The following is a 13,705-nucleotide window of genomic DNA, read 5'->3' on the forward strand; positions in this document are numbered from 1 at the left end:
TCAGGTGTTATTGGAAATCTCATTATTCATTAAGTCACAATTCCAGTTTTTCAACAGGAAAAAATATTTCTGATATACTACTAAAAATAAATTTGCTACACAATGTCATAGAAAAAACATTTGTGAATTGTTTTCTGAAGATTCAGTCAGTGTGCCCAGTCATGATATGACAACATGGAGAACATTTTGGGTTCCAAACAAAACGTACAGTACAGTATTTATTTCAAAACTGTATTTCTTTAAACAGCATCTATTTTATTGCAAAAGACAAGGTTATTTAGTGTATTTGGTATAATACAATGTGTTTGGGGTTTGTACCTTTTGCATAATGTTAACATGTACTAATACACACTTACACCCCAAAGGAAATGTAAAAAAGTGAATCGGACAGTAGGTGACATATTAAAGCCATAATATGTACGGTTTTTGTAATAAAATATGCAAAAACCACTTGCACAAGGTGTTTTATTTCATGGATTTGTGTACCTATTCCAAAAGATCCCAAGGATTGTAGTAACACGAGTGGATAAGTGGTGGTTACAGCATCTAACACACTGCTGTTGTGCCTTGCAGCTATTTCATTACGGCATAAAATAATGTGATCAAACAAAACATTAATTTATTACCTCATCAATGAACATGTTTAGCGAATATAATACATCTCTGGATGGTGAAAACAACACCCATCGTTCCACTCTCCTGCATAACGTCATTAAGCTTCGCCTTTGTTATTGTGAAATAGTGACCTCTAGTGTTGAAAATCCTACAGATTGTTTCTTTAATTGATTTAGGCTGGATAAAATCTCACTAATTAATAAAACATTTTAATCTAAATTAATGAGCAACATCTATTGGGAACTCTTTATCAAAGATCTTTATTAGCCACACAGAAGTCAACTACAGGAGTCCGACCATCACACAAGTATCTTGGTTAGCAGTGTCAGGGCTAAGACTAGTGGATATAAAGACGGTGTACATGCTGAACTTTGGGTATCTGGATAACCATAATTGGTCCGGCAGGGGTTTTGGACCTCTTTAAGAGGGATGGGTACATCGTCTGGCGTGACACCATTAAGGCTGTCTCTGACCTATTGAAACATAAAAGGTACCGTTAGGGATCGTACGGTAGTATATTGAGCGAATAAAGCCTACTGTTATGTGTTTGTGTGTGTTTACCCTCTCAACCTCTCTGAACACCCTCAGCAGGTTTCTTCCCAGAGCGTCTTTAATCTCATCATCTGTCCAACCACGCCTAAGAAGTTCAATTACCAGGTCAGGATACTTTGACACGTCCTCCAAACCATCTGGTACACTATTCAAAAGCATGCATTATTTATTAATGGTTATTTATACAGATTTGTTCATCTCTCAGTCTTAAAGTGTTTCTAATGGCATAAAGTAGCTACATACAGTAGGGTGAATTGCCCTAATGTGGGACATCACAATTATCATATTGTATTTTTTGTCTGATAAAGTTCAATTATCCATGTTTCATTTATTCAAGAGAATTTACTACCTAACTCATTCCCCGCCATGCTTTTTTAAAAAGTTTGCCCGCTAGCATTGTTTTTCAAACAAACAATAAACAAACAAACAAACAAAACGGAGAGAATTTTTTTTATCTATCTATATCTTTTTCTCTGCTATAAACTATACTAAAATATGTTTTTTTTTTTTTACAGTGTAATTATATAATTAAATACTAAGTAATATAAAGTAACAACATGTACTTATTATAGGGTTAGGGTAGGGATCAGGGTTTGGTTTAGGGTTAGTTGCATGTAATTATGCTTGATTAAACATTATTACTATAATAAGTACATGTAACTTGTGTACCAAAGACACTGTAAAATAAAGTGTTACCACATTTTTAGCAAAAAGCTGAAATAATTGCATTTTTGTGAAGGAATTTTGTTAAAAATCAGATTCAACGATTATCAAAACGTACAGAGAGTATTAAATTAATAAATATTTTTTTGCTTCAGTTTTTTTATAAATTGGATTTATAAAGTGGATAATCGCGGTATTACAGATAACCATAAAAACTCATCAGGAACACGTTTTTTCATGCAAATGTTTTCTTTTAATTGACGAGATAACTCGTCAGTGGCGGGGAAAGAGTTAAGAAGATTTTACTATTTTACATGAATCAAGTTGATTTTGGTCTTTTATCAAAGACTGTCCACTGTCCCACATTAGGAAGCTGCAGATTTTCTCAGACGACTTGCAGGAAGAGTATCAATTTGTCTATAACTACTTTTATAAATGTGTTATCTGCATTTTCTTCTTTTGGTTTGTTTAGGACACATCCAGTTTTTTTTTAAATGGTATTGGGTGTGCATTTAATATTTTGGCACATCACAATATGTCACAGAAGTTTGACATTCAAAATAATGTCCCACATTAGAGCAATTCACTCTTATAAATGCAACACCACATTTTACTGCAGATTTAATTTGGCCAAAACATTTTTAGTTTTACGCATTTGTCAGGCACTTTTATCCAAAGCAACCTACAGGGAATTCAAATTATGTTTTTTATCAAAATTGCATTTTTAAAGGTCACCACCCCAGTGACAGCTTTATACCTTTATTCTGAGATCATTTATCAGCCATGCTTACCGTGGTACGCCATCATAATCTCCTCCGAATCCAATGATACTAGAGCCGGCCACTTTCTTGATGTGGTCGAAGTGATCTGAAATGTGCATGTATGGTAAAAATGTAGATATATGTTAATGTTATGATTCATATAGAGTAATATTTATTAATGTAGGCAGCAGATCAGGGTAGATGTACTTGTTGAGTAGATGCTTACCAGCCACATGAGAGAGGTTAGCTGCTTTCTGGCAGGTGACGTAATCATTATAAAAATTGATCATGACAATCCCGTTCTTGTTTTTCTAAACATTAAAGAAAATTAATATATGATCATGATGCTAACAATACATAGATTAAAAACGTATAAGTTGTGTTTTTAAATGCAACACTGTAAAAAAAATCAGTAGAAATTACAATGTTATTTCAGCTGGGTTGCCGGTAATTTACCGTAGATTTACATTTATGTTATTTACTGGCAAGAGTTTGTTCAAAGTTAAATAAATTTTAAATATTAACAAGTCTTTATCTTTACAGAATAAAACTATACAATAACAGCCTCATGCAAAGCATTCTGGGAACCAGAAATCATCATCAACCTTTTTCTGTTTTTTGCTTCAGATTTTGTTTCCCAGAATGTTTTGCTTGATGCTGTTTTTTTAGTTTTACTCTGTAAAGACAAAGACTTGTAAATGTTTAATGTTCATTTAACTTTGAACAAAATATTGCCAGTAAAAAACATGAATTTAAATCTACGGTAAATTACCGGCAACCCAGCTGCAATTTCTACTGAATTTTTTTACAGTGAATGTAATTCACTTAGGATAAAAGCATCTGACAAATGCATCTAAACAACAAAGTAAAATAGCTTTCCCCTGTAAAGAAGTTTCCATAAAGTTTTCTGGGTGGTTGCTAAATTGAAAATGTCAAAGGTTTAAGGAAACAGACATACTGATAAAATGCATTCCCTGAAAGTCGCTTTGCATAAATGTTATAATTGACTATAAATGTCCCATGCCAGAATGTCACACCCTTAAGTCTTTATGGCATAATTTTATCTCTTTATTGTAACCCAAACAACACCCACACTTAACAAGAAAGACAAATCATTCATATTAACTGTTAAAAGAGTTACTCGCTAAAGTTCAAAACGGGTCATTACAGGTCAAAAGTTTGTTTGAATGCCTGATATTCGATTTCTTGCTGTAGTTTTTCTAAACATACATCATTAATCCCATAGGTAAAAAAATATATATTTAAAATACATTACAAAATATACAAAGAAATGGCAAAAACTACATTTTGAAAAATGTTTTAACAAAAATATATTTTTCATCAATATATTTTTTGTATATTTGAAATATATTTTAAAAATAAATATATTTTAAAGCATTTAAAATATTTAGCCCTCCATATTTCAAACCAAGGAAATATATTCACATTGCATTGGAAGAAAATGTTACAAAACTTTTATAACAGGTTTGAATAGGTTTAAATTAAATATATTTTCAACTTCAATAATATACTTTATAAGATACACTTGTATTAAGCATATATTTTGGCCAAAATAAATATTCTTGCCATATGGGTTGTAAAATTAGAAATGTATTTGCTTGCCCTTGATATACATTTTGAAATATATGTGAATATATGAAGGTTAAAACTAAATCTATTTTCAAATATATTTAATTAAGTTTCACTTTCTACAAAATGTATATTTAGCATATTTAAATTTTTGGCCAGGTAAATTATTTTTTTTGCTGTAATAAACATTGTAAAAACTGTTGTGTGTGTACATGACATCTCACTTCTCTTTATGAAGTGAAATACGGCTTCTGGAGCACTGCTGGTTAACCTCAGGGTTCTAACTAAAAGCTGAAACTTGTGATTACGCAAATTGTTGATAACATTCGTCTTTTGACTTTGTATTTATTTCTGCTGTGTGAAATTTAAATAAAACCTGAGCAAAAAAGTCTAATGTTCTGACGGTCAAAGTGTTTTCTCTGAAGGCCGTGTTTTATCTTTTATAGCTGCTTTTATATAAGTAAATAAGTAACATATTGATACTTTTTATGAATATGACAGTAAGTCATTCATTATACAATCGTAAAACGTATTGTGTAATTTTGATCTTTATGCATTAGGACCTCTGGAGGTTATAAAGTGGTTGTTGACTCACCACTTCTCGAAGAACATCATCAGGAACATTTCTCTTGTGTGGACAGATGCTGTATGCAGACGAATGACTGAAGATAATGGGGGCTTTAGAGATCTCCAGAACCTGCTTCATCACCTTTTCAGATACGTGAGCCAGATCCACCAACATTCCAATACGATTCATTTCAAAGACCACTTGCTGAGAGAGTTAAAGGATTTGTTTACCATATAAACATCCATACACAACCATAAGAAAGTATGTAGCATAATAAAGCGAAAGACACGGTGGGTGTTTAAGGGGATTTGGACACTTTAGACACACTTACTGTATACAGTAGTAGGGAAGTCACAACCTCAATGAAAACCACCACTAACCTCACCCCTAAACCTAACATCACAACCAGGTCAAAACTCAGCAAGCCATAGGGCCTCTGGGGCCTCATTTATAAAATGCTGCTTAAAAACCATCCTACATTTAATCTTTAAGATCATTTATCAAAAATGCATGCATAAAACGAACGTACACACAGAAAACGCGTGTACCCGTTTCCTTCAAATGATCTTGAAAATTAACTTGAATTTAGTTGCATGTCGTTTTTGTCAAAATAATTTGTGAGATGTCTGATATTTCACAATGCAAGCAACAGTGATTAGTATTTGGTTTCATTTATTTATTTATTTTTGGGCTGACAGTAAAATTGCATGACATGAGATTTTGTTTGAAAGTCATTAAATAATATATCAAACTGTATAGCCAAGTCAGTGAAATGCTGATATCTGGATATTTGAAAATAATTTGTTTGAAAAAAAAAACGTGGTTTGCTAATTCATACTGTACAGCTTTAATATTCATATAATTTTATGTCTGGCTTAAGTGTCCAAATACCCAAGCATTATTTTGCACTAAAAGATGGCTTGCCTTTCCTGTGTTCAGTGATATTTTACTGTTAAATTGATAAGTTTATAAAATATTAACACCATTTCAACCCAGCACTGGGTCAAAAAGGGACGAACCCAGCCATTGGGTTAAAGGTGCAGTGTGTAAATTTTAGCAGCATCTAGTGGTGAAATGTTGAATTGCAACCAATGGCTCAGTCCACAACTCAAACCTCGCTTTTGAAACACATAGAGAAGCTACTGTAGCCACCACCGGACAAACATGTCATCGTCGGAGACAACTTAGTAAAAAAAGTTTGTCATTTAAGGGCTTCTGTAGAAACATGGCGGCCCAAAATGGCGACTTCCATGTAAGGGGACCCTCGGTGTATGTAGATAAAAACATCTCATTCTAAGTTAACAAACACATAACAGTTCATTATGAAAGGTCTTTATACACCCCTGATAATATAGTTTTGTATATTATTTTGCATTTCTGTCAAAAGATTCTTTTAAAAATTACACACTGCACCTTTAAATCAACCAGATAATTTTTTATATTTGACCTAACAATGGGTTAAAACAGCTAAGCATTTTGGTTTGAAACAACCCAGCAAAGGTTACAGCTGCTGTGTGTGGATATTAGCGTTAACTAGTGGTGAGATTGTAAAGTGTAACCAATGGCTTAGTCCAGTAAAATGTACACATTGCACCTTTAATGGCTGTATATTAGGGATGTCCCGATCCGATATGCTGGATCGGTATCGAGGCCGATCCGGGCTTTTTGGCTGGATCAGACATCGGATCTAGGACCGACAACATGACCGATCCAATTCTGAAATGTGCGTTAGCCAGGGTTTTTACTGACAAGCTATTAAAAGGACAACGTATTATAAAAGCACCATAAACATTTTATGCACTATATTCAAAGTTTTCCTAATACACTCAATAGCTTCATGTGAAGGAACATTTAAACATTTTTAAAATGATACTAGATGTAGCAGAAAGCACTATACACATTTAATTACAATAGTATCGGGCAGATATCGGTATCGGCTGATGTACGGAATTCTGGTATCGGAATTGGATCGGAAATAAAAAAGTGGGATCGGGACATCCCTACTGTATATACTGACTAACCTTGCCAAATTCTGACAAACCATCGTGCACTGCAGTCTCAGAATCTGTATCCACCAGCCAGTTGTCTACCCTAGAAAGGAAGTGAAACCAGAAATTTGGTGAAGAAGAAAAAAGGTCATTGAAAATAAAACCCCTTCCCTAATCAGGTAACTAGTTTCATGTAACGTGGCTTTTGTTATTTCTTTGGAAGTCTAGTGTAGATTTCTAAGTAAGTGAATGTAAATTCTGTGGATCAGCTGGAATTTCCCTTGCGCTTCCGGTATTTTTGCACGTGTTGGAATATTACAGATCGTCAGTACGGTGGGAAAGGCGGCTTCACAAAGCTTTTTCGGAAACAATTTTACATACAGGTTTGCTTTCATTTCAAGCTGATGAAATCTTTATGGCATCCTTGAATGAATGTTGTAATTTCCTCACCTTGCTGGACCAACCGGTATCTTCTTTAGTAGTATGCAGTGATGTAAGCAACATGAAGTCACTCACCAGGGTGTGTTACAGCTGTGTGTAAGTGTGAGATATCGCACGCCCAGCTGGTACATTAGACGCAGTGTGCCCAGACTGCTGTCGATGGAGTGCCCGCCTTCTACACCAATTAAACAGGCCGTTTTATTCTGTTTAAAGGCATCCTCTATATCTGCAAATGAAAATATAAAAAGATAATCATTTAGTTTAGTTTAGTTTATCATTTTACTTCAGTAGCCCATATTTTATTCACCCTCAAGCTGTATGTGACCCTGGATCATAAAACCAGTCTTAAGTATATTTAAGACTGGTATATTAAGGTATATTTGTAGCAACAACCATCAATACATTGCAACGGGTCAAAATTATTGATTTTTTCTATGGCTAAAATCATTAGGATATTAATGGAACAGTATGTAAGAAATTTTCTTTAAAAATGCGATTTAATATGCTGGATATTTTAGTTACACCGCGAGTATGCATTATTTTCAAATAATTCAAAGGACCGGAGTCAACCACGGTTACCACAAACATTGCTCTTTTGCCTATTTTTAAGACATTTGACAAGTTAGAGGTGCGGTTATCAAAAAATAATGCATACCCACAGAACATTTCTCAACCAATCAGAATTCAGCATTCAACAGACCTGTGGCATATTAAATAATACCCTGTGTTTTTCAGCTTATAATGCCGTTGGATAGTGCCCCGTTTTTGAAGCCCCACAAAGTGAATCCATCCATCCAACACTAATCCATACCGTTATTAAATGTCTTCTGAGGGGTTTATGTAATGTTGGGTCAAAGGTCAGCTGTCCACCTGACCTCAAATCTCTCGTTAACACGCATACAGCCATAGTTTATAAAATGTGAAAAATAAATGTTTCCTTAAAAAAACATTGCTTTACCTCTCAAGACATTTGATAACTTTATGAATTAGTTTCTGATGGATGAATGTGATTTTTTTTAGCTTTAAATGTGGGGCACTATCCAGCCTGATTTCAATACGTATTTTACGAGTTGGCTAATTTGTATAAATTTGTATGAAGTGAAATGTACAAAAACATACAATTAACATAAAAAACCAAACCAACCCCAACGTCACGGGGCAGAAGCAAATCATATAAAAATTTACAAATGTGGCTGTATGAATTAACACGAATTAGCCATGTTGCCTTGGATACTGTTGGCACTATCCACCATTATAAAGCTGAATAGCCGGGATGTTATTTAATGTAATTCTTTGTTTGGCTAAAAGAAGAAAGTCAGAAATATGGCTTGAGTAAAACATGAACTAATTTTCATTTTGGAGTTAACTATTCCTTTAAGAACAAAGGTCAATGTACATCATGTTAGGGCTTTTCTCTGTGGTTGCTAGGGTAATCTGGGTGGTTGCTACGGTATTAAGTGCAATGGAGTTGACTGTAAAAGCACAGAGCATCAAACGCACAGTCCTGATCAAATCTATTGTCATCATATGTTTCCTTTAATGTAAATATTGAATATATATATCTCCCAAATCTCTAAAATATATAATTTCTCTCTTCTCCTAAGAGCAACAGGCCGTCATCAGGGCTTAAGTTAACATTCTGGTGAGTTTATAACAACCAGGTTAATGTATAATATGGTTATAAGGATGTGGTTGCTACGGTATTAAGTGTATTCTTACCTTGACTGCTAGCAGCAAACGTGAAAACCTCTGGGTATTTCTGGCACATCCTGTGGATTACATCGATCTGTTCCAGGGTCTGTCTGACTGCATCTTTATATTGCGTGTCACATGGGACATAAGCAGCCCAGAACTGCACAACAAAAACAGACGCTGTCAGATTAACCCGTCACATAGCTTATTCTTGTGTTTATATGTGGATGTATTCACGTACCTGTGCCGACAGGTGTCCAGCTTTGATTTTTGGGATGTTGGTGTGAGTGCTGTTTAGCGTATACAGGTTCGTTTCATTGAGCTGATTATTAAACTTGTTTCTTAACTGCCAGGGCAGGTCATTGTGCCTGTTTTATGAGATTTCGTGTCATTAAAACCAGCACATAAAATCTTAGTCCACTTTTCAGCTAAAATATGACAGTATATCCTAGTCTATAAGTACTATACACTGTAAAAATGCTGCATTTTGTCAAATCATCATATATTTTTATGTTACTTTAAACAATTTCAACTTGTTTTTACAAGTTATGTCAACTTATAAAACTAAGGGTTTTTTTTAACTTCATGCTGCATATTTTTTACAGTGTATGCGCAAAAAAAAAATGCAAAAAGATAATATTGACATTTAGTAATAAATGTAATATGCACATGTATATGTGTGACCGGTCTGTGAAATCTAGGTTAAAAATATCATAATGTAATTTTGAGATAAGGAGCATTGATTTCAATAAGGGCTGGCAAAAGATTCACGATTAATCGTGAATAAAAAAGTTTGCATACAAAATAAAAGTTTGTGTTTGCTAAATTTATTTGTAATTATTGTGTATAAATGCACACATATATTAATTTAAGAAAAATGTTATTTATATATATATATATATTTATATTAGGGATGCACCGATAGGATTTTTTGGGCCGATACCGATTTAAACTTCTGGCCGATACCGATATTAAACACTTGTATCCAATACTATACAGTTGGTCTATTAGCTAGTTTATTTCTGCATCAAATTATTTTTAATGAAACATGGCTTTTATCTAATTAACATTCAACTGACCAACATAATAAGAGAGGCACAAATTAAGCTAAAACAAATATAATAAGACACCATGACAACCTTCAAAGGTGGTTTTTGCTATCCAGCATTTATTTTATTAACAACATTAACTCATTTTTTACATATAATGGATTTCTTTATGCAGTTAATTAATAAACAATCGGTATCGGCCTTTCTCGTGCTATTGCCGATATGCCGCTAATTTCAAATTCATCAAAAATCGGCCGATAAATATCGGCGGCCGATACATCGGTGCATCACTAATTTATATAATATAATATATGTACAATATAATTATATCCATACATGCATGTGTGTGTATTTATATATACAAAATAATTACACAGTGCACACACATATATTATGCAAAAACAAACTTTTATTTTGTATGCGATTCTTTTTTTAATTTTAATCTTTGACATGATCTCTTACTCAGTCAGTGTGAAAGATATTAAGGTTATATCTTCACAGGATGATTTTATGTAAAAAAACAGTAAATTACAAAAAATTACTTTAACCAGACTGGATCACACATACTATACATTTTTAATGCAAAGTGTCCAAATACTTTTTGGGGAATTGTATACAGTATGTAAGATTACAGTTGATTGTTTTAGCCATATTTTACTACGTTATGTGCCCAGACAGACAGACAGATCTTACCCATCTATTAACGGTGTTTCCGCCATCAGTTTCAGCGCACGGTCCTTCAATTCATTTGCAATTGAGTTGACTGTAAAAGCACAGAGCATCAAACACACAGTCCTGATCAAATCCATTGTCATTATATGTTCTGTATCCTTTAATGTAAATGTTGATCATATATATCTCTCTAATCTCTAAAATATATAATTCCTCTCTCCTCCTCTCTGTCTATATGTACAGATGTAAAGTACAGTAAGTGCTTAAGTTAACATTCTGGTGAGTTTATAGTAACAAGGTTAATGTATAATATGGTTATAAAGTTTTTAATGATGTGGACATGTGATGGTGTCAGGATAAAAGTGAGAGTTTTTTGTGCCCGTGTTTAAAGTCCATCTCAGAACAAGAGCATTGTCTTCAAAGGTGTTCCCTCGGCATGTGCCTTCAGTAAAGCATTAACCTGTTAAAGTCACTCGGTGTCTTATTGAGAGTGATCAACGGTAGCATGAGTTCGAGTTGGGTGCATTTCCTAAAAGCAACTACGGTCACAAGTTCTGTCGTCACTGATAGAGTTCAATGGTAACAATAGTTAGCTAACAATACTTTTGGGGAACACGCCCATGATCGACTTACTTAAGGTCATACTTAAAATAGCTTTCAAACACACCATTTCATATAAATAAGTTTTCCTGACACGTACTGATATAAAACCACTTCAATGCTATTTTATATTAAATGTGACACCCTTTCAACATGTACACCTTTGCACCTAAAAAGTGAATCTTAATACCTCAAAGGGACATATTGGTACCTGATGTACACATATCTATACCTAAATGGTACATATTAGGATCTTTTTAAAGGGTACTGACCCTTCAAGTTTATTACTAGAGCTGTCAAAAGATTAATCGCGATTAAGCGCATATAAAATAAAAGTTTGTTTTTGCACTGTGTGTAATTATTTGTACATATAAACACACACACATGCATGAAACATTTACACACACACACACATATATATAGGGCTGTAACGATTAATTGTGCAAATACATTTCTCAATGAATGAATTAAAAATAAATTACGGTGAAATCCGGGCAAATACAGAAGCAAGAGGGCGCTCTTGTGCAAAAACGCCATTTGTGCCACAGAAGAAGTAGCATTACAAACACTATTCCAGTAAATGTCTATAAGAATATTTATATCGCTGTTCTTCAAATTCTTTCAGGTATTTTCATGATAATAAAGAATATTTTGAATGATTTTGTTTAACGAGTGTTTTAAAATTGTAAATGTACGTTATAAATGACTCAGACTCATAGGGCCCTATTTTAGCGATCTAAAACGCAAGTGTGAAGCGCAACGCGCAAGTGAGTTTGTGGGCGGATCTTGGGCGATGTTGCTATTTTCCCGGCGTGAGAAATAACTCTTGCGCCGGGTGCAAATCAATAAGGGGTTGGTCTGAAGTAGGTTCATTATTCATAGGTGTGGTTTGGGCATAACGTCAAATAAACCAATCAGAACGCTATCCAACATTCCTTTTAAACGCAAATGTGCAAGTTCCATGGCGGGTTGCTATTATTATGACGGATTTACCAGGCGTACACCGGGAGCGGTTTACAGCCGAGGAGACCCACGTTCTTGTAAGAGCAGTCAAAGACAGAGAAGTTGTTTTGTATGGGGATAGGAGAAACCCGCCCAAATCAGCGTCGGTTAAACAGGCGTGAGAGGAAATACCCACAGTTGTCTCATCAGCTGGCATCCCCATCGTTGTGGCAAGCGCTACAATGATGTCAGGAGACGGGGGAATCCCAAGCTTGCCAGCATAAATCGTGCACGCCGTGTAACGGGAGGTGTATCTGCCTCTACACAGACGCCAGCAGAGGACATCGCTGCGTCCACCCTCACCGCTGAAAGGGTTTGGGGGCTTTGAAATCGGACCCAAGAAACGCAAGCAAGGTCCAACCCCAAAGTACTCTTACAAATCAAGTTCATATACATTAAGGTTTCTTATGAAAACATTTGAATTATTATTTACATAAAATAAACGTAATACAGCCCCACAACAAACTTATGAAAATATTTTAATCGTTATTTGCATGAGAATTTTTGAACGCAGCCACACAATAAATAAAAACTATCACCACAATGCTCACCACAATGATTTCCCTTATCTCGTGTATTAATATTTTTTAGTGTAACAATTTATGATTTGAAAAAATAACTGTTGCATCTGTGTAGATTAGATAAGCAAAGTGTGTGCGCGTTGTGCACGCTATACATTATGGTCAAGCATGCGCCCTTAAAATAGCATAATGAACAACGTGCCACTGACTTAAAAAAAAATTCTGGTCAGTTGCGCAATTGTTTTTTGAAACTGCAAAATAGCATAAGGGATGGTTTGCTCCGGAACACGCCTCTATTTTTGCGCTGAACCGCCCAGGGAGCGCAAGTTCATTCCCTTGTTTGCCGACGTGCATCTGTGGAGGGAAAAACCCGCTGTGCGCCGGTGCAAAATACGAATGATACATGCGTCACTGACAAAGTCAATTGCGCTGGGTGCAAGATAGGGCCCATAATGATTTTAGATGGATAAAGACTTCTTTATACTTTATACACTTTATACATGTATGTGTCTATATAATAATTACACACAAATAACACACAAATATAAAATGCAAACACAAACTATTTTGTATGCGATGAATCGGGATTAATCTTTTGACGGCCCTATATTACTTATAAAGAAGTGACACTGCTCTTGTTTCTCAAGATTTCCCAAAACTGATATAAAACCAAAAGGATGTTTATGCAATGTATGTTTGTGTAACACTTTGAATTCAACTCAAAATCATTTTGAAAGTTTTCACAAGACTTACTACGCTATCACTTTAATAAAAAGCAAGTTATATCTGTTCTATTACCAAATCCATCACAGGATCTTTAATAATAGTTAGCCTATATAGATGGGAGGCGACTACACCATCAGAGGACCAGAGTGAGGCCTATGACACAGTTGTGTAAAGGTCTATGCGTTGGTTGCAAAATGGAGCAAATGTACATCAGTTTAACGCATGTTAAATATAGCATTTCCTGTTAACTCAAACTAGGCATCAT

General features: G+C 34.6%; 1 protein-coding gene across 1 annotated transcript; it reads right to left on the reverse strand.

The window, feature by feature from the left end:
- Positions 1–856: 856 nt before the first annotated feature.
- dpep1 (dipeptidase 1) lies at positions 857–11,323 on the reverse strand. Its single transcript, XM_065261856.2, has 10 exons — positions 10,613–11,323; positions 9,112–9,238; positions 8,898–9,030; positions 7,254–7,404; positions 6,771–6,840; positions 4,777–4,953; positions 2,818–2,902; positions 2,622–2,697; positions 1,177–1,312; positions 857–1,088 (listed from the first exon to the last, which is right to left on the reverse strand). Exons 1-10 carry the CDS (start codon positions 10,732–10,734, stop codon positions 915–917), a joined length of 1,251 nt encoding a protein of 416 aa, XP_065117928.1. The 5' UTR covers positions 10,735–11,323; the 3' UTR covers positions 857–914.
- Positions 11,324–13,705: the final 2,382 nt, after the last annotated feature.

This window comes from Paramisgurnus dabryanus, chromosome 2, assembly GCF_030506205.2.
Source record: "Paramisgurnus dabryanus chromosome 2, PD_genome_1.1, whole genome shotgun sequence".
Lineage (NCBI taxonomy): Eukaryota > Metazoa > Chordata > Actinopteri > Cypriniformes > Cobitidae > Paramisgurnus > Paramisgurnus dabryanus.

Excerpts from the sequence above, each read along its gene's own strand:
- dpep1 (XM_065261856.2), bottom strand. The coding sequence starts at position 10,734 with ATGACAATGGATTTGATCAGGACTGTGTGTTTGATGCTCTGTGCTTTT. Across the intron at positions 7,405-8,897 it reads GTTTGCTGCTAGCAGTCAAG|ATATAGAGGATGCCTTTAAA; the intron begins GTAAGAATACAC and ends TTTCATTTGCAG. Across the intron at positions 4,954-6,770 it reads GTTTGTCAGAATTTGGCAAG|CAAGTGGTCTTTGAAATGAA; the intron begins GTTAGTCAGTAT and ends TAACTCTCTCAG.